General features: G+C 35.9%; 2 protein-coding genes across 2 annotated transcripts in view; one reads left to right on the top strand and one right to left on the bottom strand.

Moving 5' to 3' along the window:
- The window catches only part of LOC137399579 (zinc finger protein 106-like), a 79469-nt gene that overhangs the window by 25362 nt on the left and 26840 nt on the right, over positions 1-27267 (bottom strand). The gene's annotated exons all lie outside the window — the stretch shown is intronic.
- On the top strand, positions 1155-27258 carry LOC137399580 (FMRFamide receptor-like). The gene is made up of 7 exons (XM_068085759.1): positions 1155-1229; positions 13042-13212; positions 17323-17513; positions 19195-19321; positions 20247-20346; positions 23673-23815; positions 26836-27258. Exons 1-7 carry the CDS (start codon positions 1155-1157, stop codon positions 27256-27258), a joined length of 1230 nt encoding a protein of 409 aa, XP_067941860.1.

Genomic DNA, 27267 nt, shown 5'->3' with positions numbered 1-27267 from the left:
ATATGTTACATAATTCAGGTACCTAGCTAAGCCAAATAGCCTTTTAACTCATTCGCACCCAGGCGCGAGTTAACTCGTGTATTTATAACGTTGCTAGGCACCCAACGCGAGTTAACTCGCGTCTGAAATTTACCAACTTCTTGCATCATTATTTTCAAATTATAAAAGAATATTTTTAATTATTTAGAAAAAAAAATTTCTAGCCAATCAGACAAACTTTAAAATATGCCTCTATGACGTCTCTGACAAAAGTTATAACCAAATTAGTACACCCATCTCAATTTCTACCAAAACCGGAAATCATCGTGCCGACTTTAAATTTTATCGTTCGTGATAATTTTGTTTCAACTCCAGAAGTAAATATGCAGATTCAGAAGTGGTAAGACATTGAAAGACTGCATAAATCAAATTAAAACATTATTTTTAATGTTTCAAAGTTTTTATTAACTTTCAATTTTGCCAATTTGAATCGTTATGCTCGAATAAAAATGCACTCTTTACGCTGCCAGCCGTAGTCAGACTAACGTTATCTTTCAGTTTCGATAGGATCATATTGATTCTTAGAGCTGTCTATGAAGTCTGAAAAGTCAAGAACAGAGTTATTGAACAAATTTTTTATTATTTGAAACATTTTCATGACGTTTTATTGAGTTATATTAGTATATAGATTTGCTATGCTTTTGTTTAAAGGATGATGCTCGTGAGAAAAAGTTCGAAGTTAGAGTTTTATGATTTTCATGTTCATGACCATATGCATATATGTATAAATAGTATTCATAAATATGTATTGTCTGTAATAAATGAGTAGTTTCAGTCAAACCTTTTATATTTTGTAATTTTTATGGTGCAAATCTGACTTTGTTTCAGCAAATGACAATTTTTTCAAAATTTGAAATTTCCTGAAACTACCTTCTTTGAGGTACGGATCTACATAAAAGGGATACGAGTTGTCTATATGAATGTAATATAGTTTGAAAGAGGAGACTAGGTTGGTTCTTTTGAAATTTGATTGAATAAATTATCTCAAATCTATCTCCTGTAGTAGTAATTTGAATTACGGCAATTTTCTGAAAAAATAGCAGTATCTGGACCTAATTGTCTAGAAATTAGTCAGGTGCGAATGAGTTAAAATCAGGTGACCAAGTGGGATAGAAATGTCAGAGAGTCCTACAGGTTTGGTGGCCATGCGAGTCAGGTGGCCATGCGAGGCAGGTGGCCATGCGAGGCAGGTGACCATGCGAGGCAGGTGACCATGCGAGTCAGGTGACCATGCGAGTCAGGTGACCATGCGAGTCAGGTGACCATGCGAGTCAGGTGACCATGCAAGTCAGGTGGTCATACAAGTTTGGTGGTCTGGTATATTGGGTGGCCATGTAAAGGCGTGGTCACACGAGCACCGAACCGAACTAAATGACGCAAAACGATGTCGCTCTCAGTTGTAAAAAGTTCGGCCGAAGACATTTCTGGTCGAAACGAACCATTTCGGTACTGCTCGAAATTTCGTGGCCGAACCCTTGCTCTTATTGGCTGGTTAAAATTCTAGAATTCTAGCGAGCACGCGTCACATTTCTCCTTACGTGCGCTTGAGTAAAGTTAAAAAAGAAATGGGACGATACTTTCATTTCCTTAAATAAACAACATGAAGCAATTTACGACAAGGTTCACCCGGACTTGTGATTGTGTTGCATAAATGTAAGATGTTGCACTTAAGTTTTGCATAAATGTAAGAGAATTGTGATTCTCTTTCGTGTAGAATATAAGTAATGTGCCATATTCATCCTGATGAAGTATCGTTGACTGATTTATTTATGTAAAACCACAATACTATGATAAAGACTGTTTTTGTTTGTTATGTACTCAGCATAGAAAAACATTTATATGTTAATAAAAAAATATACTTATGTTGATGGGAAGGGTTGGCAAAATCTTTGTATCGAGTGATTTATTTTGAGCAGCTGAACGATCTTCTGATAAATCTGTTGTGTAATTATAATTTATAATTGTTCCTCAAAGTTTTTTGTTTACAATAGAAATATTTAACTCAAATACATAAAAACTACTAATGAAACCGTGTCCTGTATCTATCCGTATGGTATCTAGGAAGCGAAGTTACTTCGGTGGCCGTGTGACATGTGCCACGAACCGAACCAGCCTCCGAACCTACGTCGGTTCGGTGCTCGTGTGACCACGCCTTAAGTCAGATTTCACATAAATCAACCAAATATCAAACTCACACAATCAGCAAAATTGAAACAGCGGTACAGATTAAAAACCTAGCACCAACAAGAAAAAAATTCAATTACATTCAAAAAAGATAACAGATGATCATATGATTCAGGCATCGAAAAAAAGCATCTGACACTCTAACAAAGTATGCAAGGTAAAAACAATGTAAAGACAATGAGATGGGCTTCAGTGCTAAAAATCATGCAAAAAGAATGCCATAAAGTTCTTCTAGTAGGAGAAGGAAGGTTGCTTTTAGGAGGAGCATCTGTAGAGTAGCGTACGAGTGTAAACAAATCATAGGAGGAATGCTTTAAAGCCCGTCTAACAAATCGATGTAATAGCATCTAGGTATGAACCTTATGAAAAGCACTGTGTGCAGAGGAAACTTGGAGAAGTGAAAGCAAATATGCTAAGAGAGGAATTATTCTAGGTAAAAGCGAGGCGAGACTATTCTTGTAGTAGACCCGTGTCTCTCAGGTATGTGATCTTACGGCATTAGTCTAGAATCACACAGCGATGATATATGCAGTGAGTTACATAAATATTTTAGTTTTGGCTCATTACATATGGCTAATAGTCAGAGTCGGTAAACTAAAGTGTTAGTCACCTGTTGACACAGTATATTTCTTGTAATTCTAGCAGTTCTTTTATTGCATACACAATATGGAAATAAATTTATTTGTGGTTCTGCATCACAGATTGCAACTGCAACTTTTTTGACAATTAAACATGAAGCAAAAGATGTACAGAATTATTATTTGTTATTTTATTCGATTTTGTTCACCTTATAGGATTTTGTTCCAATAATCACCAAATGATTTGTATCGAAATGAACTTTAGTGGTCACCACCTAGGTCTGGTTAATCTGGTATAGATGAAACCATTTCAAGTGTTTCTTTATTGTCTCTACAATAGCAAATCTAGACGGGGTGTTGATGTTTGCAGAAAATGTTATCATACTTTGAGATTTATTACTGCGTGATTTATTACAGCCTAATTTACAGCCGATTTATTACAGCCGATTTATTACAGCCGATTTATTACAGCCAGTGATTTATTACAGATTTATTACAACCGAAATAATAAACAGAAAGAAATCAATGGCGCAATTACATAAGTAGTTGAGGCTAACAATATCAACAGGACCTTGCTTGCTAACTTTCACTCTGTTGAAAACAGCTGGTGTATACCATGATAGATCAGCCTTTGTTCCAAAGTGCGCTCTAATTCTTGTATGCAATAATAGCAGCAGGTGAAATTTCCAGCATGCTTTAAAATATCGTGAGCTTAAGTATAAGGTAAACTAATAAAACAGGAAATGCTTGTTGGTTGGTAAATTATTTACCCTCATACGCTTCCTGACATTGAATTTACAAAACTCTAGATTGTAATCAGAGTTTTATTTATGGTATTTGAAGCAGCCTCATAATCGCGAGTTTAGTGTGAGCTCAAATTTGTTTACTTGAATATTTCAAAGTTATTTAACTCTTTCACTACCGCATTAAATTCTGACCGAATGATTTTTCTGCCCGAGTTAATTCAAACGGATAATTTGAAAAACCGATATACCGCTAGTATTTAAGCAATACCTCGAGAATCAAAACAGGTATCGTTTTACTGTAAAATTCATCTTATTCAGAACAAAATTCTCTAAAAGTATAAAATTGTTTAGTGAATCTCACTCTCGCAAAGTTTCTGAAGCTTTGTTTGCGTTGAACAAACGCGGTGTGTTCCTTATTGTCATGACGATAACGATCTGGTTTTCCCGTTTTGAAAAATAATTAGAAATGGAATTGCTAAACCAAAAATATTTCTTTTGATTGCACATGATTTGCAACAAGGTTGTTTCATTGGAGACCAAATTTGATTAGTCTAGCTAGTTTGTGGGCTTCGTAATGAACAGAAAAGTGAAACCTTTTTGATAAGACGATACATCGTCTTACGCTTTGTACTTATATTAACACGAATTGTTGAACCAAAAAATTTTCTATTGGTTTCACGTGATTGGCGATAAGGTTGATTCATTGGAAACAAAATTTGATTAGTCTAACTAATGTGTGAGCTTCATAATAAAAAGAAAAATGAAACCGTATTGATAAGCCGATACATTGTCTTACGGTCTGTACTTATAATGCCGCGAATTGTTGGAATTGTTGCACCAAAAAATTTTCTATTGGTTTCACATGATTGGAGATAAGGTTGTTTCATTGGAGACAAAACTTGATTAGTCTAACTAATGTGTGGGCTTCATAATAAAAAGAAAAGTGAAACCCTATTGATAAGTCGACACATCGGCTTACGGCCAGTACTTATATTACCGCGAAAGCTGATACATCGGCTTGTGGTAGCGAAAGAGTTAAGAATATTTGAAATTCTGACAATGCTATTTGTCAGTTTTAAAATGCAATAACTTTCAATTAAAAAGAGAAGATTATCTGACATAGATTTAAGAAGATTATTGTTGTTTGGTTTGTTAAGGCCTTGTAATTTGTCTCACTTGTTCCTCCCTATAAAATGCATTGGCTCCCTAGTCGTTGGATATGGTGGTGTAGCTTTTATAACTTACCAGTAGTGAACTATGGTTCTCAAGCTATGAGAGAGATGGCACTACATTATGAGCAAACCAACATGAAATTTTTTATGTTATAAAACTATCTATAATCCTAGAGAACTTTACAATTTTTATATTAATAATTTTTTCTTATTTTTATTTATGTTAAAACCAAATTGGCCCTTTGCGCAAAATTAAAAATCCAACACGAATAAACTTTATTGACTTTTAAAATGCTGTAACAGTGAGGAAAACAGCGGGACATAATAGACTGAGTTCCTTTGTATGTAAAAATACTACCGGTAACTTCAATAACTATACATCAAAAATGAGACTGACAGCAGTATTTGCCTTCCTGGCAAATACTAGACTGTCTTATACAGGGTTCTACAAAGGCCTCAGATACAGGAAACTGGTACAAAAACAGAATTGATAATTAGCTAAATCTTTACTATAATAAGAGTGTGTCTGCCCATCTGTCTGAAGCGACTGTTGGATGTTGTAAAAAAAGATAGCATCGCACAGGATTTGCACTCACTACTTTCAGCACGGAAGTCTGACACTAGTAACCGTGCTAATTGACCACCCGCTAGTATTCTCTAATAACTGTACCTATACAGTGGCCCTCGGCATGCAGTTTTAATTCATTCCAGTGTTGGCATTGTAAGGCGAAAATGTCGGATAAAGGGGTATAGTAATCCATAATTATCTAATGCAAACACCCCTGGTAAAAACATTAAAAAATTTATATACAAGTACATACTGTTCCTATTAAAAATTAGTAATCAAATAGCATATTAACCTTAGCAACTAGATTTACCTACAGTAACTTTAGAGTATTTAGTGATTATGATCTGCAATAAAGTGTAAAAATACAATGTACTATGTGCAGTACGTACTGCAGGGAGTTCTTACCTTTGAGACAAACGTATATCATAAACATTGAATTTAAATTAAATGAATTTCAGAAACACATACCTAAAGCTAAGTTTAGTACGTATTTTACTAATCTAAACTTCAACTTTGACATTGTCTAAAATTTTATCACTTCTCTGTTTCCGGTTTCATTTTTCACCTAGCGAATAGCACAACGGCATCTTCGTTATTCCGACGTATTAAGCATACCAACTGGCAAATTTTAATTTTGAGTAAATCTTTTGTTAATATTGTATGGTGAAAAAAATGTCGTACGGCAGGGTTGAAAAGACCCCATGTTCCACATCGTAAGACGAAAAACTGTACAACAGGAACACACCGTAACCAGAGGGTGTACTGTAGTTATTAAACGAGACGATCTTTCACTGGACTGGACACTAGACTGCCAGGGTAGTCGTAACTATAACAACAAAACTCTCTTTGTCAATGACTCTCACTACTGCTCATGCTCTAACATGCCAAACGATTAGAGGTTACCATATGAGGAAATTCCATAACATTAACAATAATTGCATGCTCTGTTATTCTTTTCGCCAAATGCAAAGAATGCCTGTGACATGCTTCCTCTGAAAAAACTAAGGAAGTACCCGCTACTGTCGTGCAGGAAAGTAGCGGGTGCTCCGGTAATATTTTGCTGAGGATTTGGAGTGAGTACCTGCATGGCAGTAGCAGGTACTCACTCCAAACCCTCAGCAAATATGCTTTTATACTTAAGACGGATAAAATGTTCTCGCAAAAGTGAAAGTGGAACACAATAAGAAAAATATTTTTCTCTTGTGCCCTTTATAGCCTTGTATGTAACTATAGAATTAAAGAGCTCTAATTTTTAACAAAAAATACTAACAGTAGCAGACTAACTAGTAATGATAGCATATTCTATTACGGACCTACTCGTTGCCTACTCCTGAATCACGTGTATTAAGCTGCTTCCGGACCCCCTACATGTACCCTAGAGGGCTATGTGTGATCAAATTTTAAAAAACGTCTACCACAAATAGGGTATGTAAAAAACATTCATTCAGATCAGCGAGCATCCATAAACTTGGAGTTATTTTTTTATGCTGCTTACAGCGATAGCCTATATGACAGACTAGGTGACAAATTTATAGAAGACCTGAAAAAAATCCAATATAACACTGAACACACTTGTTACAAGAAAAATGTTCCATTATCGGAACGTAAAAGCATCCAAATATTTATAAAGATCACGAAACACGACTTTTGTTAAAGCGTTGTCATGCTTGTCCTTAACCATTGTCAACAGACCTTAAAGTAAGCACGAACAGATTTTTCCTAAAATGGATAAAGGTACATGATTAGAGTCTGAACGCCTCACACGTAACCAATCGCGTATCCCCTTACCCGCAGGGAATCCCAAAGCACCCTTAAGTAGGCCTAAACAACTGAATGGCTGTATGACAACAAATATTCACAGATTGATGGGGATTAAACACGTGTTTCAGGGTTTCAAACATGGACAGCTCAGAATATGTGGATTCCTTTGGTGATACAGCAAATGAAAACAATGCCACCTGGATTGCCAGACATCCGCAGTGCTACAACAGAACACTTATACTAGAATGCCCAACAACCTTTGTAGATAAATATGGATACACTACATTTTACATCTGCTTTCAACTCCTGGTGGGTCTATCTACTTTTCTATAACATGTAGACAAATTAGTATGTGCTGAGTGGAGAAATGTTTGGCATCGAGTATAGCATATTACCATTGCTATAAGGCCTATTGTTTGGCATCGAGTATAGCATATTACCATTGCTATAAGGCCTAATGTTTGGCATCGAGTATAGCATATTACCATTGCTATAAGGCCTATTGTTTGGCATCGAGTATAGCATATTACCATTGCTATAAGGCCTATTGTTTGGCATCGAGTATAGCATATTACCATTGCTATAAGGCCTATTTAGGGTGATACGTGACAAGCGGTTTTATAGTGATTTGCAATTCGACTCACACCAAAAACAGCCCAAACTCACGCTCCACGACTTGATGGCTTCGCTTGAAGAAAAAAAAGTGTTGCGTTGCTGCTCTTAACTCTACTACGTACTTTTGACAACAACATTCAAAATCGTGATCGAAAACTCACAGTAACCGAAATGGATGGCTAAAACAACGACATAGCATAAATGCGATAAAAAATAAAGTTATTTATTGTTATGCCAAAGCAAGCCGACCTGCCAATCCTAATACTCCCATCACTATGTTTCTATGACACGATTAGTCTTCAAGTCTGCGACATGCAAATGGCAAAAACCTGTTAGTCAAGCGAGTTCTGTTACTCGCAAATTATTATCGAATGCTTCATGCTTGCGAAAAATGGAAACGGCACTTACGAATGATGCGTAAAAAAATGCCGCACAAGCTATTCCATTTCAAAAACAGTCCATGCTTCTGTCATTTTTATTTCGATTTAAGCAGTTCTGAGTATGCCACTATGACGTTTGGCATAATGTTCCTGCAACATGTGAGTGCCCATTAAAACACTTAACGCATGGTACCATAACAAGCGCATACTTCCAAATGCGTATCATCTGAACAAGAGAAACATAGTGAATAAGAGCGGTTTAATGTCATTTAGACGACTCGCTTAAACCAAGGGTGACAGTTGACATCTTGTAAAAATGGAAAGATAACTTTACTTTCACGAAGAGTAACTTTTTCGTAAAACAATTTGTAATTGTTTAACATGGTTGCTCTCGAGATGCAGCACAATTCAATCAAAAATACAATCCTGTTGCTATAGTTACGAGTGTAGCTGACCATCTACCTAACAAAAACTAAAATTTAACGCTCTAGACAACACGATATTGAGAAGTCGTTTTCTGTTTTCCACAGCTTTTGAAAAGTATCATCGAGAGAGCCTAGTGATACAAAAACATTTCACTAAAATAATTATGCATGCACTGTCATTCTACCTAATTATCTGAACACACCTTGATAAGGAATATGTCTGACGAGCAATACTAACGATATTGCATTGCAGCAGCAGCGGGAATACTCTGAAAGTTAGTGGACCAATCTTTATTTTGAGTACAAAATCGGAATCAGTGTGTCTGATTGACCTAGTAAATACAATAAAAGTTGAACTTGACAGTTATGGTTTAAGTAACATGCTTAGTCTCCAAATTTAATAGCTCATATAACAAAGAGCAGACCAGGAAAGGCTAATCTCTAAATTGTTCTGACATAAATCCAAGCCTCCAGAAGTTAACGCTGTAGAAAATTGTTACAATTCTTATACCACACTTTCTATAATATTTAAATTACTGGTTCGCGCTTCGTATGATTTTTCCAATTAGTAGCACGCATGATGGCAAGAAGGGTCTGCCAACTGGAGGGGGTTCAGAGCCTGCCTTGTAACGCAGAAAGCGCGTGTTAGTGTTTCATGCTGGCTTCTTCAGAGCTGGCAATTTACTGATCATCAGTATTTGCTTGTTCACAGTATGGAGAAGCCTGCAGCTGGGGCATCGCGCCGAGATTACTCTAACTAATTGAATGATTACAAACATCTTATCAGCGTTTATGGCACGAGAGTTATTACTGATCAGTAATAATAAGAAAGTGTAGCTGACTTATCCACCTTACAACAAGCTACTACATAAAAGAAATACATTTAATTTGAGAGAAAGAAGATGATGCAATACATTGTGTGTAAGACCATTGTGCAAAACAGAATGCGTGTTAAGGTACGGCCACACGTAACGATTTTTTCGTTGGCTCTGACCGAAATCACGAAATGAATGAAAAATACAGAATTATTCAGCTGAAATTCACAGAATTGTCAGAGCCGTGCATGCACACCGAAATGCTTTTAGTTGGCTAAAAAGTTATTAGCGAGCACGATTCTAGAAACTTTCGCAAATTACATAGTTAGAGGCACATAACACGACACGCAAGAAAAATACTAATGCAATTCGCCGTAGTAAAGACGATGCAATTGACTTGATTGCACTAAATATGGCAACACTTTCTGCAACGGAAATTATGCTGCTAAATAAAAATTGTTATTATTAAAAAAGAAACGATTCGTAGCCATAGTGTCCAAACGATAAAAAGCCAACAATAGCACGATCTAAGCAATTTCATCGTATGTACTATGTTGAATTGCACTGGTACTTTTATTGTGTGTTGTAATACGTTTCTTGGACTATACCAATTTCGAAAGCTGCTAGAATCGTGCTCGCTAGTAATTTGTTTAGCCAATTAAAAGCATTTCATCGCCGATTTCAGTGTGCATGCACAGCTCTGATAATTCTGTGAATTTCGGCCGAATAATTCTATGTTTTTCGTTCATTTCGTGATTTCGGTTAGAACCAACGAAAAAATCGTAACATGTAGCCGTACCCTTAATCCTGACAAAAATCTTTACTATAATAACAGCTGCGGCTGTTCATATATCCACCCGAAGCCAAACTACGGGCATTAGAAAAACGACTTCGGCGCACCGGATTCAAACCTAGATATTAAGCTTCTCAGCTATGTACGCTACCATCTGTGCCACAAAACCACAGTACAGTATTTAACAATAATTATGCATAGTTATTCCACATGACAATCTCTCACGGCAAACCGGACTGCCTGGGTACTACTCTTTACTATAATAAGAGCTGTGTCTGTCTGTGTCTGTCCTCCCATTCGTCTGTCCGAAGCCATAGTTGGATGTTGGAAAAAACATAGCATGTTACAAGATTTGAACTCAAGACATTCACCTTCATAGACTGAGACTCAAACAACTTTCCCAAATTCCAGAATATTTGTGCACATAATGATTAGATCGGATGATCTGCCACGGTACGCCACGCTGCCAGAGTACTAGCATACATAAAGAAGCGAGCTGCATGATATACTACGAGAACTACTTACATGCACATCTTTACTAGTTAGACAAAATCACTTTGGCAAAAACCTGTTATCCGCAATTTACAAGTGTTAAGTGTTATTGGATAGGGCCACCACCCCCCCCCCCCCCCTCTGCGGTGGTGGATGTAAGAAATGCGAATGGCAGGACTGACATGATCATTTTGAGCGACTGCAAACAGCAGTAGTGCGGCCCATATGATTAACAGAGTAATGACTGGAAGTAGAGCATGATCATATATTGTCAACACAGTTTCTTTGCTGTTGTTGAATGGGAGAGCAAACAGTTTAATCTTTTCTGAGCACTCTTCAATAATGGAATAGTCTTTTAAGGGTTGCATAATGATTTCCATAGAGCATTGATTTTGCTTAAGTGAATAATTAAGATGGAAAACAAACAGTTCTTCAATAGGCCCTACAGAGTATGTCAAGGATGACGGTGTCAAGGGTGCTACCCAGCTATTTCTAGTACTAGCTCATGACCCGAAAACAAATGGCTACTAACATAAGAGATACCGTGACATATCAGAAGATAAAACAATACTAAATTAAGCTAATCTCAATACTTTTCATCAAAAACTGTTCCTTATGCATGCAAGATTAAAATAGGCAGCTCTGGCTGCCGATCTTTAATAAATTATGCACTGTTTCACCAACCATAGAGTTGTCCTTGAAACTAATCTGATAAAATAGACTGAGTAATAGGAATATACAACAAAAACTGTCACTTCATAAAGAGCTCGGTGAGCACCTTGAGGTTCCTCGTGTATACAAGCTATCAATATCAGCAGACATGAAATATTTAAGATACATCTACCGTAAAACCTTCATTTGAACGCCATGGCACTCTATTTTTCAAACCTTCTCTTAGGTTGGTGCTTTATTAGAGGTGACGTTCAAATAGAGGGTGGCGTTGTGTTTTTCCATTAGCTCGTCAGAACTTGGGAAGATAAATTTAACCCTTTCACAGGCAAAGCGAATGTCGCCTATATTTTGCACTTTCCTTTAGGCAGTGCGACATTAACCCTTTTGGACGCAAGAAATTTACTAACTTTAATCCAACTTGTCGTAGATATCTAAATAAATATGCACGAAGAAGCTGATACATGTCTCGACCAGTTGATATCTATGGCTTGAAATTAGCCTACGATGATCTTATAACCTATGTTACAATTTGTTAGAGCTTTCAAGTTTTTCATTTCATTTTAAATTTAAAGACATATTTTCATTTCACAACTATATTTTATTCAAAAACAAGTGACATAAACAAACCATAACTATAATACAGAAACAAAAATTACCATTTTAAAACAAATATTAGGATTTGTTAAACAAAAATATTAGCATCGTTCGCTTAGCCAGTTGCGTTCTGATTATCGCTTTCGTTTGGAACCGTTTCATATTCTTCTGGCTGTTCGATACCTTCCACAGTGTCTTCTGACCTCAACCAGTCTTCTGCAAAGCTGAGCTAGTCGACATTAGCGTCCAAACAATTTTTCGCAGAGCAAAATTTTACGCAAAGCAATTTTGAAAAGACACTTCTAGCGCAAATAAAGAGAAACCGCGTGTAATCAATATAGCCTCAAAATGTTAGCCTCAAATGTTAGCCTCAAAATACATAGTAGCACAGATTCCATTGTGAATGGAAAACATTTCACATACATCAAAGTATCAAGTCCGAGTTAATAAAGGAACTACTAGCAGCTTGATGCAGTTACCAATTATATTTATGGTTTTGCAATCAAAGTTTTTAACCAAAAAAGTTAAAAATGTTTTTACTTTTTTAGAGTTGGAAAACGAACTTTAACACAAACAGCAAAAACCAATAAATAATAATTGATGTAATCAAGTCTGTATTAGTATGGTTTTGTGGACTCTTTTCTACTGATCAATTGCTATTATGGGTTTGTAAAGATTAAGAATGTCAAATATTGGCTGTCAAATAGAAGTGGCGTTCAAATAAAAATGGTATTCATTAAAGGCTGATGCTCCATTTTTCAACCCTTTTCCCCATAGTGACGCTCAAATAGAGGTGACGTCTAAACAGAGGTGGCATTCAAATACCGGTTTTACAGTAAATGCCATTACGTGTAGCTTATTCATATGGATAAAGCGTAACACTTTGCACGAAAGAATACCCTGATACGCCTAGCACGTGATTCTAATAGCAATGATATGAGGTTCAACAGGCTAGAGTGAAAAAGCATTGCTCGCATCTCATTGATTGATTTTGTTACAGTCGAGCAAACCTTTATCATTTTAGACCACAACCGAATATCATGAGTCAACCATTACTATAATCCTTTTCATAAGGAATAAAAATAGGAAATCATTTAAAATAGTTTTGAACGTACAACTGTATAGACCAATATACAGCCAATAGATGTTTTTAGGTATTTCACCTGAAGACCCTAATTTGAACACCTTATTTGGTAACTGCTTTCAGGAAACAACATTCAGCTATAAGGAACTGGAGCTGCAGAGACTGGCTACAACTGTCATTTACGGCTGGTTGCTGAATATTGTCTGCATTGCGGGCATTTTTGGGAACATCCTGTCCTACATCGTGATGAGAAGTAAAGAATACAGAGGGTCAACAACAGCTATTTATTTACAGGTAACCGAGGCCTTCCTCAAAATGGCCGTCTTCCTATGTGATCATAGCCTGGCTAGCAATCGATAACGCGTTTTTGATTTATCATATCGACGAAAACATTAGTCAACGTCAGTAGAGATAAACCGACATATTCTGTGATTGGCTGAAACAATGTATTCTGATAAACAGTTTGTGCTCAATTCCATTTTACTCATTTCCAATGTACGATAGTTTCAGTTTTTCAGTTTCAGTTTAGTTTTGAACAATGATGATGACTAGGTTTCACACAAACCTAGTCATCCCTAAGTATTTATTTATTTATGGACAAAATATATACCCTCTTGAAACAGACATACTAAAGCTTGTTAGTATAAACCTGAGTTTAAGATTATAAGAGTTTAGACAATGACGTCATAGCTGGTTAACCGTGGCGGCGGAAATGCCAAGCCTTCAATTGATAACATATTACTGAGACACTAACTTTCACCTTCCAAAAACCCACTTCAAAAAGTAGCCAAGGTTACTTAACCACAACAATTCTACTTCTCTGTTCTTTACTTTGTTGGTGATGCCCATATATACTAAATTATATATTAAAAGTTTTACTTTCCTCAATGTTTAAAAAAACTCCAAAATTGAATATAAAATAATTGGTAAAATCTGTTTTTTTAATAATAATTAATTTTTCAATTATTATTACAATTTAAACTTCTTTGTTAGTTTAGACTAATATAAAAGTCTTTCAGTCAATAATTATTTTTAGCACTAGTTCTAAGCTTCCATAAGTGTAAAAAAATTCAGCTCAATGCAAGGTACACATATTTTCTGAACGTATGCCGCCACCGGAAGTGAAGCTTTATGTAAAACAATGTTTACATGATTGTCTATAATTTTCTATGTTCTACTCAGGTATAAACTGGGATGACACATTTAAAATAGCTCTGTTGAAGTCCAACATGTTCCATAGCTTGATTATGTTGTCAACTAGAATCATTTGTGTATTCGGCTGTTTTCATCGTTAACATTTAACATTTTTCTCTGAGCAAAAATACATCATGCGAGTAGCTGCACAGATGTTAACGCCAGCACAAATCGTTGATGATCCATACCGGATAATAATTATGCTGTTGGTATGGTATTACAATGAGTGTTATGAAAATAGGCGTTTTTTCAAGACCGCTCATGACAAGCGTCGGCCATAAGATAAAGGAAGAATAGGTGTACCACCAGCGATCACTGCATGTAAGGAAAAAAGTTGTGTGGGTCATCACTCTTTGGTTTATAAGGTAGTATAGCCAACAGCTGCACGCTATCTTCATTCGTAAGCACAACTAAAACTCAAATTTAAAAGATAGCACAAATAATTATCCTACATTCTTGCAATGACTAGTTCAGTCTATGTAATGTCTAGTAATAATTAGTCAGTCTATGCCAAAATTTTGATAAACTGATAAACTTCACAACAAATACTTTTGCTAAATGTCTTGAAAAATTGGTCAAACTGCAGTTTGAAGTTGATTGATTTGCAAATGATTGCATAGTTGCAACACCATTTAAACGCCAGTGTTATTTGGACACTAACTTTAATAGAACACCACTATTATAATGGAAGAGTGGAAAAATACAGCGCCACTCTTTAATTGAACGCCACCTTTATTTGTCCGCCACTATGAGATTATTTGATCTTTACGAACCCATAATAGAAAGTGATCAGTAGAAAAGTGTCCACAAAATATTACTAATAACGCCTTGGTTACATCAATAACAATTAATTTGTTTATTGTTGCTGTAGTGGCTGCCATGGTTCTAGTGGCGGTATACCTAAGATCGATCATCACGATCATCACAACTACATTTTGATTCAAAGAAGTCAAGGTCTAACTCTGACCCATTGTCTTCTGATTAGTACATGGTGTGGTTTACATTAATTTACAATCAACCATGAAGACTTTAAAATGTTTTGATGAACGATGAGAATACTTTTCAGGAACATTGTATGACGTAATAGCGGCCATTGCTATGATGTATCTAAGTTCATTTTCTAATTCCAAAGCTTCACGGGTTTTTTAACTTTTGAAAGAAGACACCATAGAAATTATTGATAACTGTATCTGGGTAAACTACTGAAGATAGTTTCCTTGTTTAACTCTGTCTGATACTTCGATGTATATGGAAAATGGTTTAGCAAAAGTGCTAAAACAGACACCATCAATGTCGCTCTACCTGAAGGAGTGTGCAAAACAGAGGTGACATTAGCAAAACTTCGACTGTGAAGGGTTAAATTTATTTTATCAAAATTCTGACGAGCCAGTCAAAAAATACAGAGACACCTTTCATTTGAATGTCACTAATAATAAAATGCCACTATTATAGGGAACAGGTCGAAAAATACATCCCCATGAGGTTCAAATAGAGGTTTTTTATGATACATGTAACCTAAAAATTGCCAATTCAACATACTTATTCATAAAAGCAGAGCATTGATAGGTTTTAAACAAATGGCTTCCAAAAATAGCTAATTTTTACAGACAATTTTTTTGGGTCAATATAATTTTAGAGCCCCCCTTGAAGATTAATTCAGGGTCTATAAATATGAGACGAACTTTTTAGTATACGTGGAATCTGCTTCGGCCTTGCAATATAATTATCTGCCATGTTGAATTACCATAACAACATAGTCTGGCGACTAATCGGTCACAAATGTGTAATGGCGGTAAGCAAAAGTGCTTTTGTTGCGCATTCACGCATTGGCTAATCGTCAGCAATGACATCATGTACCATAACGACCTCTTTATGTTACAGCCTAGATCTTGCATCAAGTGTTTTTATCTTCACAACAGGTTTTGTTCGTTTAACATCAAAATCATCGCTGAAAAATGAAGGATCCTAATTATATTAGTAAAAATAGGTACAATTTGAAAATGCTGTCATCTAACCCTTAACTAAACTCATTGTGCTGTCCAGCTTGTTCAAAATTTGTTACAAGTATCTCTATTTATTGTATCAGAATTTGTGGTACCTAAACACAGAAGCATACACCACCACAATAAACTAGAGTAACAAGCGATTTTACTAACTGTTGAGTTATTTGCAACACTGTATCTTTCAACATTTGAAATTCTAAATTTTCAGGTGGTTGTAATCTTCTGTGACTTGATTTTCTTAAAGGTTGACTTGCAACAAAATTCTCATTACAGTTATTTGGTATCAAAAGATTCACCATGTCTTACTCTGTTATGTTGTAGGTGCCAAATACGTGGAAATGTGATTACAAGCTCTTAAAAGCTCACAAACGAAAAGCCACCGTAGATTGGAATCTCTTTATTTCTCTGACGTAGTCATCACAGTTTGGTTATCGTCTTGTCACGTGATGTTCTCGCGTGAATTGAAAGGCCAATAAAAAGCTCAATATAAAACTTATCGTAGCACTAGTTTATGACAAACACTTAGGATTTTACTGAAGACCCCGTATCAAATATAGATGCTCGCTACTTTACAGTTTTGTTTTGGCATTATTCAATCGTCAAGTTGTAATCTGATCATGTGACCCAATACTTCGCAAATAATTTTTGCAGCACTTTTCGATTATTACAGGTGACCAACAGGCTCGTCATGATTATCAGACAATGATATGTATTCCTTCGATCTAAGATTAAAAAGTTTAACGATTTTTTACGTTTAAGTTATAAGATATCGCTGCTAAAAGTGACAGCATTACAATGACGATAAAACAGATGCGTAAAAACAATAGACATGGTTTTATTGAATGCGTGAAGTATACTTGTGAAAATATTTCGACGAAATGAGGTTGCATGAAAGTGTAAACAGAAACCATCCTGTAACAACTACGTCCCATTTGAGCCGTCTTGGAAAGAGAATCCAAACTACGGCGGTCTTGTGCGGCTGCGATTAACTGTTCGTTTTTTTTAGCTTTTAAGAGCTTGTAATCACATTCCCACATATTTTGCACCTACAACACAACAGAGGAAGACATGGTGAATCTTATGATACCAAATAACTGTAATGTGAATTTTATTGCAAGTCGACCTTTAAGCTTTTCACGCCTTTTTCTCAAAACGCAAGTTTACAGAAGGTTTGACCAGCGAAAACATTTATAGTTCTATTTTCTAGGTTTTGATGATAGTTGATTCTCTTTATCTGCTCAGCAACCTTTGTTACTACGGAATAATCATAGGATGTGGTGTAGGAAAGTGGATAATCGATCCTTTTGCAGCCTATATCCGCATCTATGTCTCCTACAGCCTCATAGACATATTCCGCAACTGCAGCGTGCTTTTGACTTTGGTTGTTACAGCTGAAAGGTAAGATTACATCTTACCTTATATCATAACAAAACTTATACCATAGCGAAACCTTATATCATAATGAAACTTATATCATAACACATTTGAAGGCTTGAATATTTGAATTTGAAATGTTTAAAGGCATTGAATGGTTGCCCATTTTTTTACTTCGCTCAACTCATAGATTGATGTCTTTGTTAGAGAAAAAATTCTTTGGCAAAGTTGATTTTGATTCATGTGGTTACCAGCTTGTGAACAAACAAACCTTAGAAATAGAAAAATAAAAAAAAACTTATCTTAATGAGTGACTACAATTCTGCGGAGAGCAGGTGCATAAACAACGTGTTACAAGAACTATTTCCTAATCAAAAGACATTAGTAACAAAAAATATATGCTATTCTAATTCGACAAACATCTTCGTTGCGTGAAGGTAAAATCTCCCCATGACTGGTTACACAATTGTTTAGACTCCATCCTGAGGCTAACACCCAATTAGGAACTAATTAAATATCAAATCCTGCTTAGCAGTAATTGGCATGGCAGCCAAGGAAATACAATAATAGGGTGTAGGTCATTTTCATATCTTCTGCTCATCATACATCTCATATCAGCATACATCATACATCTTATATCAACATACATCAATCATATATCTTATATCAACATACATCATATATATTATATCAACATACATCATATATCTTATATCAACATACATCATATATATTATATTAACATACATCATATATATTATATCAACATACATCATATATCTTATATCAACATACATCATATATCTTATATCAACATGCATCATATATCTTATATCAACATACATCATATATCTTATATCAACATAAATTATATATATTATACCAACATACATCATACATCTTATATCAACATACATCATATATCTTATATCAACATACATCATATATCTTATATCAACATGCATCATATATATTATATCAACATACATCATATGTCTTATATCAACATACATCATATATCAAAATGCACCATATATGTTATATCAACATACATCATATAGATTATATCAACATACATCATATATCTTATATCAACATACATCCTATATCTTATATCAACATAAATAATATATCTTATATCAACATACATCCTATATATTATATCAACATGCATCATATATCTTATATCAACATACATCATATATCTTATATCAACATACATAATATATATTATATCAACATACATCATATATCTTATATCAACATACATCATATATCTTATATCAACATGCACCATATATCTTATATCAACATACTTCATATATCTTATATCAACATACATCATATATATTATATTAACATACATCATATATCTTATATCAACATGCATCATATATATTATATCAACATACATCATATGTCTTATATCAACATACATCATATATCAAAATGCACCATATATGTTATATCAACATACATCATATATCATACATCACCCACTGGATTATAGGACATCAAATCTTATATAAATGGGGCAAAGAGAACCTGGAGACAAGGCCATTAATTCATTATAAATCAATACTTATCACAGGGCTTGACGCTATCCAACAAGATCTTTGATTAAAAACCTACATCGTAAACAATATCAAACATTTCACAGCATAATATGTAACAAAAATAAACTAGGTTTTTGAACCTGTTGTAGATATATATGCGTGTGCCACAGTTTGAAAGCAAACAAAGTCTGCACTCCAAACAAGAGCAAAATCATTTCCGGAATCACGGTGACAATAACAGTTGTATATGAGATTCCACGGTTCTTTATTCTCAAGGTGCGTAATGACGCCCTCTTCTCTCATATTTGCAAATTGAACCATAATACTCAGTGCAGTTATTTATTCTAATCAAGTGGTTCTTAACCTTGTTGGTCGTACTGAACCCACCAGTTTCATATCGATTTCACCGAACCCTGCTTCATTAAAAAAAACGATTTTTTTCACATTCAAGACAAAAGTATGTGTTTTACTGCTGCACAAAACGGACTGTGCATTGACATCACTGTGTTCAAAGTACAAAATCAATGCAATGCATGAACTCACAACAGATTAAATTTATATCTTTTAATAAAACATGACCTTGCAAATCAGTGTGACCTCTAGTGCTGCCTTTGAGAGATGACCTCCGCCAAACCGCTCAGACGGACTCACCAAACCCATAGGGCTTGATCGAACCCAGGTTAAGAACTACTGCTCTAATCCCATGCGTTAACAATTGAATTTTTTTGTAACACCATTGGTTACACGGATATACATGAGCTGTTGAGATAAGACTGCTCGAAAGTAGATTTTTTTATATTCATCAAAAAATTGATCTTTCCTGCTAAAGACTTTCGAAAAATGAAAATCTCCCAAAAGTAAAACTGCGGCAAGCAATAGATATTTGCATTGTATTAAAGATCAGATGCAGTAACTGTTATATCAGTTGGGTATAACAAAGCTTAACTTCATGTAACTGTAGTTCAAGAAAATGGAAAAAACTGGCCATTATTAATAAGCAAAACAAAGGAAAAATATGTTGATTCGGTACCCAATAACAAATGATTTGGTTACAAGAAGTTTTTTCTAAGTGCTTGGAAAGAATAATGGTTCCTATGAAAAATCTATTCAAAGCTTGAAAAGGCAGCGATTGATAAATATGCGAGTTGCTGCTTTGTTGTGGCTACGAAGGCAGCTCCTTCATAACACCCACTTGTTTTAGGTCATCAGTACAAGCATTGACAATTGTGAAGGGAACTTCTACACGATTGACGCATCAGGTCTTGTGTCAGATGAAGTTGAAAATGTCCTGGGTATATTGGGTAGGACTGTTACTGTTCTTACATAAAATATCCTGGGTATATATTTAGGACTATTACTGTTCTTACATAAGATATCTTGTGTACATTGGGTAGGACTATTACTGTTCTTACATAAGATATCTTGTGTATATTGGGTTGGAATATTACTGTTCTTACAAAAGATATCTTGTGTATATTGGGTAGGACTATTACTGTTCTTACATAAGATATCCTGTGTACCCTAGGACACTTATATTTCGCTAGTATTTAGTTTCGTGAGTAGCATACAGAGTAAAATTTTGCTGCAACTTAATTTCGCAGCTCTGATGAGTGCAAAAATATAGCGATGTGAAAATAAATGCAGTGGAACAAAAATAATTCGATTCTTCAGGTTCAGTTCACCAATAAGAAATTTCAATTTGGGACTAGTTTGTAATTGTGAACCGCAGGTAGAATGATGTGGGCGAGGTCGATAATGCAATTTGATCGCTTGCTGCCATTTGTTTTTGGACTATCAATGAACAAAGCTATTTAATTTCGCGTTTTCGCTCGTTCGTTATGATAGTTTAGTTTCGCACATGAAACTTTCGCGAGAGGATGACTCCGCGAAAACGCAAAAGTTAGATGAGGCGAATACATAAGTGTCCTAGCGTATATTGGGTAGGACTATTACTGTTCTTACATAAGATATCCTGTGTATATTGGGTTGGAATAATACTGTTCTTACATAAAATGCTTGAGAGCCATATTGGCAAATGCGACTGGGCAAGTAATTTGAGAATATTTCCATACTTCTGTCATTCCTATTTCGATTTTAACAGTTCTGAGTACTTCGCTATGACGTTTGGCATAGAATTCCTGCAACATGCGAACGTCCATTAAAACACTTATCGCATGGTACCATAACGAGCGCATAATTCCAAATGCGTATCATCCGCACAGTAAAAACATAGTGAATAAGAACGGCTTAATGTCATTTAGACGACTCGCTTAAATCTAGGGTGACCCTGAAAGAACCTCAGGGTCACCCTAGATTTAGGCTGATTTAATCTCAGAGTCACTCCTGTTATCACAAAAAGCTCTAAGTCGTTCCTTCCAGATGGGGCTTGTCTGAACGAGTGCACCGATTGTAGATCGATTTAAGAGTGAAAAAAGAAGTAAGAAGAACTGCCGCTTTTTAGTTTATAAGACGGTTATGTTGGTACCACATGACAGTTTATAAGACAGTTATGTCGACAACCACATGCCCATTTATAAGATAGTTATGTCGACAACCACATCCCAGTTTATAAGACAGTTATGTCATCGACTACTTGCCCGTTTATAAGACAGTTATGTTGAGAACCACACGCCCATTTATTAGACAGTTATTTCATCGACTACATGCCAGTTTATAAGACAGTTATGTCGACAACCACATGCCAGTTTATAAAACAGTTAGGTTGACGACCACATGCCCGTTTATAAGACAGTTATGTTTACGACAACACACCCGTTTATAAGACAGTTATGTCGACGACCGCATGCCAGTTCATAAGACAGTTATGTCGACGACAACATGCCAGTTTATAAAACAGTTATGTTGATGACCACACACCCGTTTATAAAACAGTTATGTTGATGACCACATGCCCGTTTATAAGACAGGTATGTTTACGACAACACACCTGTTTATAAGACAGTTATGTTGATGGCCACATGCCAGTTCATAAAACAGTTATGTCGACGACAACATGCTCGTTTTAATTTTAAATCAGAAATAAGATCATATTTGCGATGCAGGAAAAATTTTTAAAAATAATGATAATGCTACATTTTTACAATATAAAAACAATCCAAGGTATACCAATCCCAATAGCATTCAAGTGGCCGGCTCTAAATGCCAATAAAATAACATCCTATGTGACAGGTCCCTATCAAATTAATTTAAGCCATGTTACTTAAAGCACTATTTTTATTGTAAATGTTGGGTTTTACGAGTATATAAACCTTTGCTTGTTTTCTATCACAATAACATAGCCCCACTATTTTTACTACTCCTCCAATGATTGGAAATTCAGTCTCTCAATTGAGATAGTAAACGGAAATGGCACCTCATACGCCCCAACAAAACTGCTTCATAGACAAAAAAGCACCATTGCTTTTTTCTAAAATGGAGTGGTCCACATCTACCGATGCTCCTGATTGGACAGAGCCAGATGATGGGCTCGCTCCATGAGCTTTCCTGAGGAGTTTTTTCACACATGGCATACTTAGGCCTGAAAGCAGGCCCCGCGTGATATAACATAGTACATACCGTTGTCACAGGGAACACCTCGGCACGGTAGAATGCCAAGATCCATTGAGAAGAAAGTTCTTATCCTATGCTCTTGTTATGTGCCTAAGGTGTCAGCCAAGGTTGGTGGTTGCTAAAGGCCCGTTGATTCATGTGAGAGAAAAATGTTTAGTATGCTGTTGTGCCTCTTTAATAGGTCAGTTATGTTAATGATTGTATGCATTTTTAGTTGATAACCATTATCAAAAGACAAGATATTTGCAAGTCAAAAAATGCTGAAAATGACAAGGAAACATTGCGATAGAAACTAGGCCTAAAGGTTTACTTTTTACAATGAGAATGGTTCTATGCCATTCAAATAGCTTTCATAAAAATTTATAGTGGCCTACACCACGGAGTATGTCCTAACTAGTGACACAATCAGTGATCTGCTAGCAAATAATTCCTGTGCTCCTTGTAACAACAGTATAGGACGCTAAAGGCTGGTTCACACTATACCGCCGTATGTCAGCGTATGTCAGCGTAGCCCCTTCGGCATTCATCATCGACTATGTGCACCGTAAACTGATGGCATCAACAAAGCAGCGCGGATATGTCGGGAATGTTTGCAGAGCTCTGTCAAACTTTCCCGATAGTTCGCTGAGCATCAACGACAGGCTACACGTTGAGCACCAGGGTAGCGATGTTGATTCACTGTCGTGGAAAGCATAATGTGTTTATTTCCGTTTATGATGGTTGCTGCAGGACTAGTATTTGATTGGAGCACACGAAAGCAAAGAGGTTTCTTTGCGAGAACAAAAAACGAGAACACTACACCGCGGAATATTTGCTGATGCAAATGCAGTTGGGTTTGTGATAGTGTGAACATTGTTATCATCGACAATCACCAAATTATTGTGACATCAATGCCGAGATACAGCGATATAGTGTGAACTAGCCTTTGGAGATCGTAAATCCCATACAATAACCTTCTATTGCTTGCCATGATAAGTCAGTGAAGGTCTATACATGGTATTCACAAAAGAGTTTTCCATAAAACATGATTTGTGATTATTTTGTTATTATGTTTTAGGTTTTGTCATATTCCTCGCTCTGCCGCTAGTTATGCTGACAATACTAACGATCCTTTTATTGATGACTATTAAGAAATCTAATCACTTCAGAAAGTCTATGAGGAGCATGACCAGATCAAGCGCACAGACATCCAGTTCTGGTGTAAGGTTGTTTTCGTTGTTTGCACCCAGTTGTATTTGCATTTACAACAATAGTATATGTAAATGCTCAGTTGCTGTCAAATCAACAAAAGAGTTGTTGCTGGCAGCAAAAACCTAATAGTATTTAAATGTGAATTACGCTGATAGTCTTTTAAAGCTGGTTCACACTAGGGATGGCATTTGTCGTTTGAAAAGATGTTATCGACTATCGTTGGAGTTGTCCCACCGATAGCGATAGTATCGAATTATCAATGAGCAGACTGAGTTCACCGATAGTTATCGCCGGACTTGGCAGCTGGCAAAACTATCGAATTATCGTGCCTGAAAAGATCAAGGATTGTGGGAAGGGATAAGAAAAGGTGTTCGAGTTATCAGAGCGTCCAAGTTATCAGAGCACTGTCACAAATCCATGTATTTATTAGTAGATAAATGTACATATCCAAACTATATATAAATCAAACACATAGATGGCTTGTTGCAAATTAAAAGGCTTCTAGTGTAAAGTTAAAAAAAATTTCATCAGAAAGTAAAGACTTTTCTATCACTTGAGATTGGTTTTTCTATCACTTGAGATTGGTTTGTTGTTTTAGGTGATGTGATTGCCAGGACGTTTTCAGATTAAAATTGGCAAAACTTGATCGCTGTTGAAATGCTCAGAAGAAAAGACATGTTCTTTTGAGCGTTTTAACTAAGATTAAGTTTGCCGATTTTTCTTTAAGTTTATTCGAAGATTAGCTCACTTTTCTTAGCTTTCGGAGGGCCATCGCTAAACGGATGTTTGGCAAAATTTGATTTTGTAAACCTTTAGAAAAGTCGTTAACGAAAATGTTTTGCCGATGATGGTAATAACGACGCTTGAGAACTACTAAAAGTTGAGGTTTATCTCTATAGCTTGGAATAAAGTGATATTCAAAAGCAATAACAACCGTCGCAGTAGCCGTTGGTCAAAAAACTGTTCGAGTTAACCAAGTTGAGGTCGAGTTGTCTAAAGCAATTTGTCATTGCGTGAGAACGGACCAAACAAATCCATTCGAGTTAATCATGCGTTCGAGCTATCCGAGGGCGATAACTATCGGGTTATATAAGTTTTTATTATTCGATAACGATATATTAGTTTCGGATGTTTCGATAGGCTAAAAATAGGCAACCATATTCGTATCGAGAAGACAACTATCGACTATCTCAATCGACTATCGAGCTATCGTGCAACCCTAGTTCACACTATGTCGCCATTGTCCTATCAGCGGTTATTCATCGATTATATGCACTGAAACTTAAGGCATCGTCGAGGCAACACAAATCCATCGTTTTTTTTACGCCATCAAGTCGTTTGCACATGCACTCATTCACGAAAAAGCCACCATATTTGTAGAAAACAATCGTTTTTTTTATTTAATAGTACTTTTTGGTGATGTTTTGACATTATAATAAAAAAATCGCAAACAAAAGCATCATTTTCAAAGATTCATTGCAAAAGCTTCGTGTTTTTAACGATAAAATTATCTATAAAGATGGCCGACAACGGTAAAATGACGTCATGAAACAACGAAGGATAGTTAGGGAACGTTTGAAGCTGTCAAACTTTCTGATAGTTCGCCGAGCATCAGACAGTTCCTCTGTGCAATGTGTGCCACTTCGGTGATATTAGTTGCCCATCGCGAATTGCTCAATCCATATTGTCTTTCATGACGGTTGCTGCGGGATTAGTGTCTCATCAATTCCCTAATTTCCCATCACACCATGGGTTTGTGATATTGTGAACATTGTCATCACAGATGATCACGGAAGTACTGTGTTATTAAAACTGACATACGTCAGACATAGTGCTAACAAGCCTTTAAATAGCAAGCGACATGTATTCATTGATGTAATGTATACTGAGGCTTACTGAGGTTAGTTTGCGCAATATCGTGCTACAGAGTGTACATTTACTAAACATCAGCAACAATATCATTTTATCAAAAATGAGAGCCTACGTCAATGGCAACAAGTTTGACCAGTATACAAGCCTATTAATAACGAAAACTATGGATTGACCACAATAAAAGCCAAAACTTGTTAAAATAAAGTTTCATTAATAAAAACATGTTTCGAATAAAAAATAGTTCACCCAGCCTCTTTAATGCAATGTTTGAGTTTCGGAAAAGATCAGTTTCTGTGTAATATGGCAAATTAAAACAACCTAAGACAACAAAGCTAATCAGAAAGTGATAAAGCTTGTCACCTTTTCAAGAAAAACACAGCCCCTTGAATTATTTAACTGCAATAAGAAAACGCTTCTTGTTATGAACAGACCGCTCGGAGCTCAGTAACTAGATGGTAACAGCTCTTAGAATAACTTTAACTTCAACAGGTATATGAATAATTTAGATAGAAGTATTTTCTTTTATGGCATAATTTGGAAAACATTTCTGTTTTATAACAAAATGAGTAACACAGATTGCCAAAGAGACTTCAGTTTCACTCTAAATTGGAACCAATTAACAAGGCCTCAGGCACAAACTCAACACTGCGCTTGGAACAATTGATAAATGGAGTATCGGCAATTGAAATGTAATATGTAGTAAATATTACATTATTACGTATTATTACACATTACGCGTTATGTACTGAACATTGAATCCTGAAAACAGAGAGCGTTTTAGACAAGCGCAGTGTGTGTAGCTATTGAGACTTTGCTGAAATATTTCTTAGAATGAATATTTAGTGGAAAGCTGGAACCAAGGCTCTAATGCTGTAACTTGCTGTTGGATAGTCCATAAACATACCAAACAAATGTCAGGACCTAATGCGTATGGGTTAGTTCTATTAATGGCCATTGTGCGGAGCACGGGGCGATTACTTGCCTAGATTATCAAATTAACAAATAGATCTGCGGTAACAAGTTCACACAGGGCCAATATCCTTCTTGTTGGTTATCCGGGGATATATTGTGAACGCAAGGTTTTAGCGACTAACCATGTAGGGAACATACAAAGTTCAGCATTTAGCAGACCACAAATGTTTTTTTGGTTGCTTCAGGATAAAGCTAAAAAGGCGAACAGAAAAAGTGAGAACAACACGACTGTAATACTCCTTTCTGTGGTCATCACAGCTCTTATCTGTAGCCTGCCCAACACAATCTTCACCCTACTAGGATTCACAGCGTTCAGAGACATCATAATCCAAACACTTCCCGGCTCGATCGCTTACTACCTCGCCATCCTTCTTCTCAATGTCAACAGCGCTGCCAATGTCATCCTATTTGGCTTCTTTGGAAAAAAATTTCGCCGAGTATTTGCTAGAATATTTATCAAATGCTATTGGGGAGAAAGAAACCGCAAAGCGTACCAAATAGGTTCCCAGACAGGCATTACGCACACCGAACATTTGATGAGAGAAAATGGCTGCCATGAGGAAGGAGAAAATAGTATGGAGGCGACTGAAAGTTCACCGTTGAGATGATCAGTGAAT

This window comes from Watersipora subatra, chromosome 7 (genome assembly GCF_963576615.1).
Source record: "Watersipora subatra chromosome 7, tzWatSuba1.1, whole genome shotgun sequence".
NCBI classification, from domain to species: Eukaryota; Metazoa; Bryozoa; class Gymnolaemata; order Cheilostomatida; family Watersiporidae; genus Watersipora; species Watersipora subatra.
Note: the sequence above shows the minus strand (reverse complement) of the source record. Positions and strands in the feature narration are given on the sequence as shown.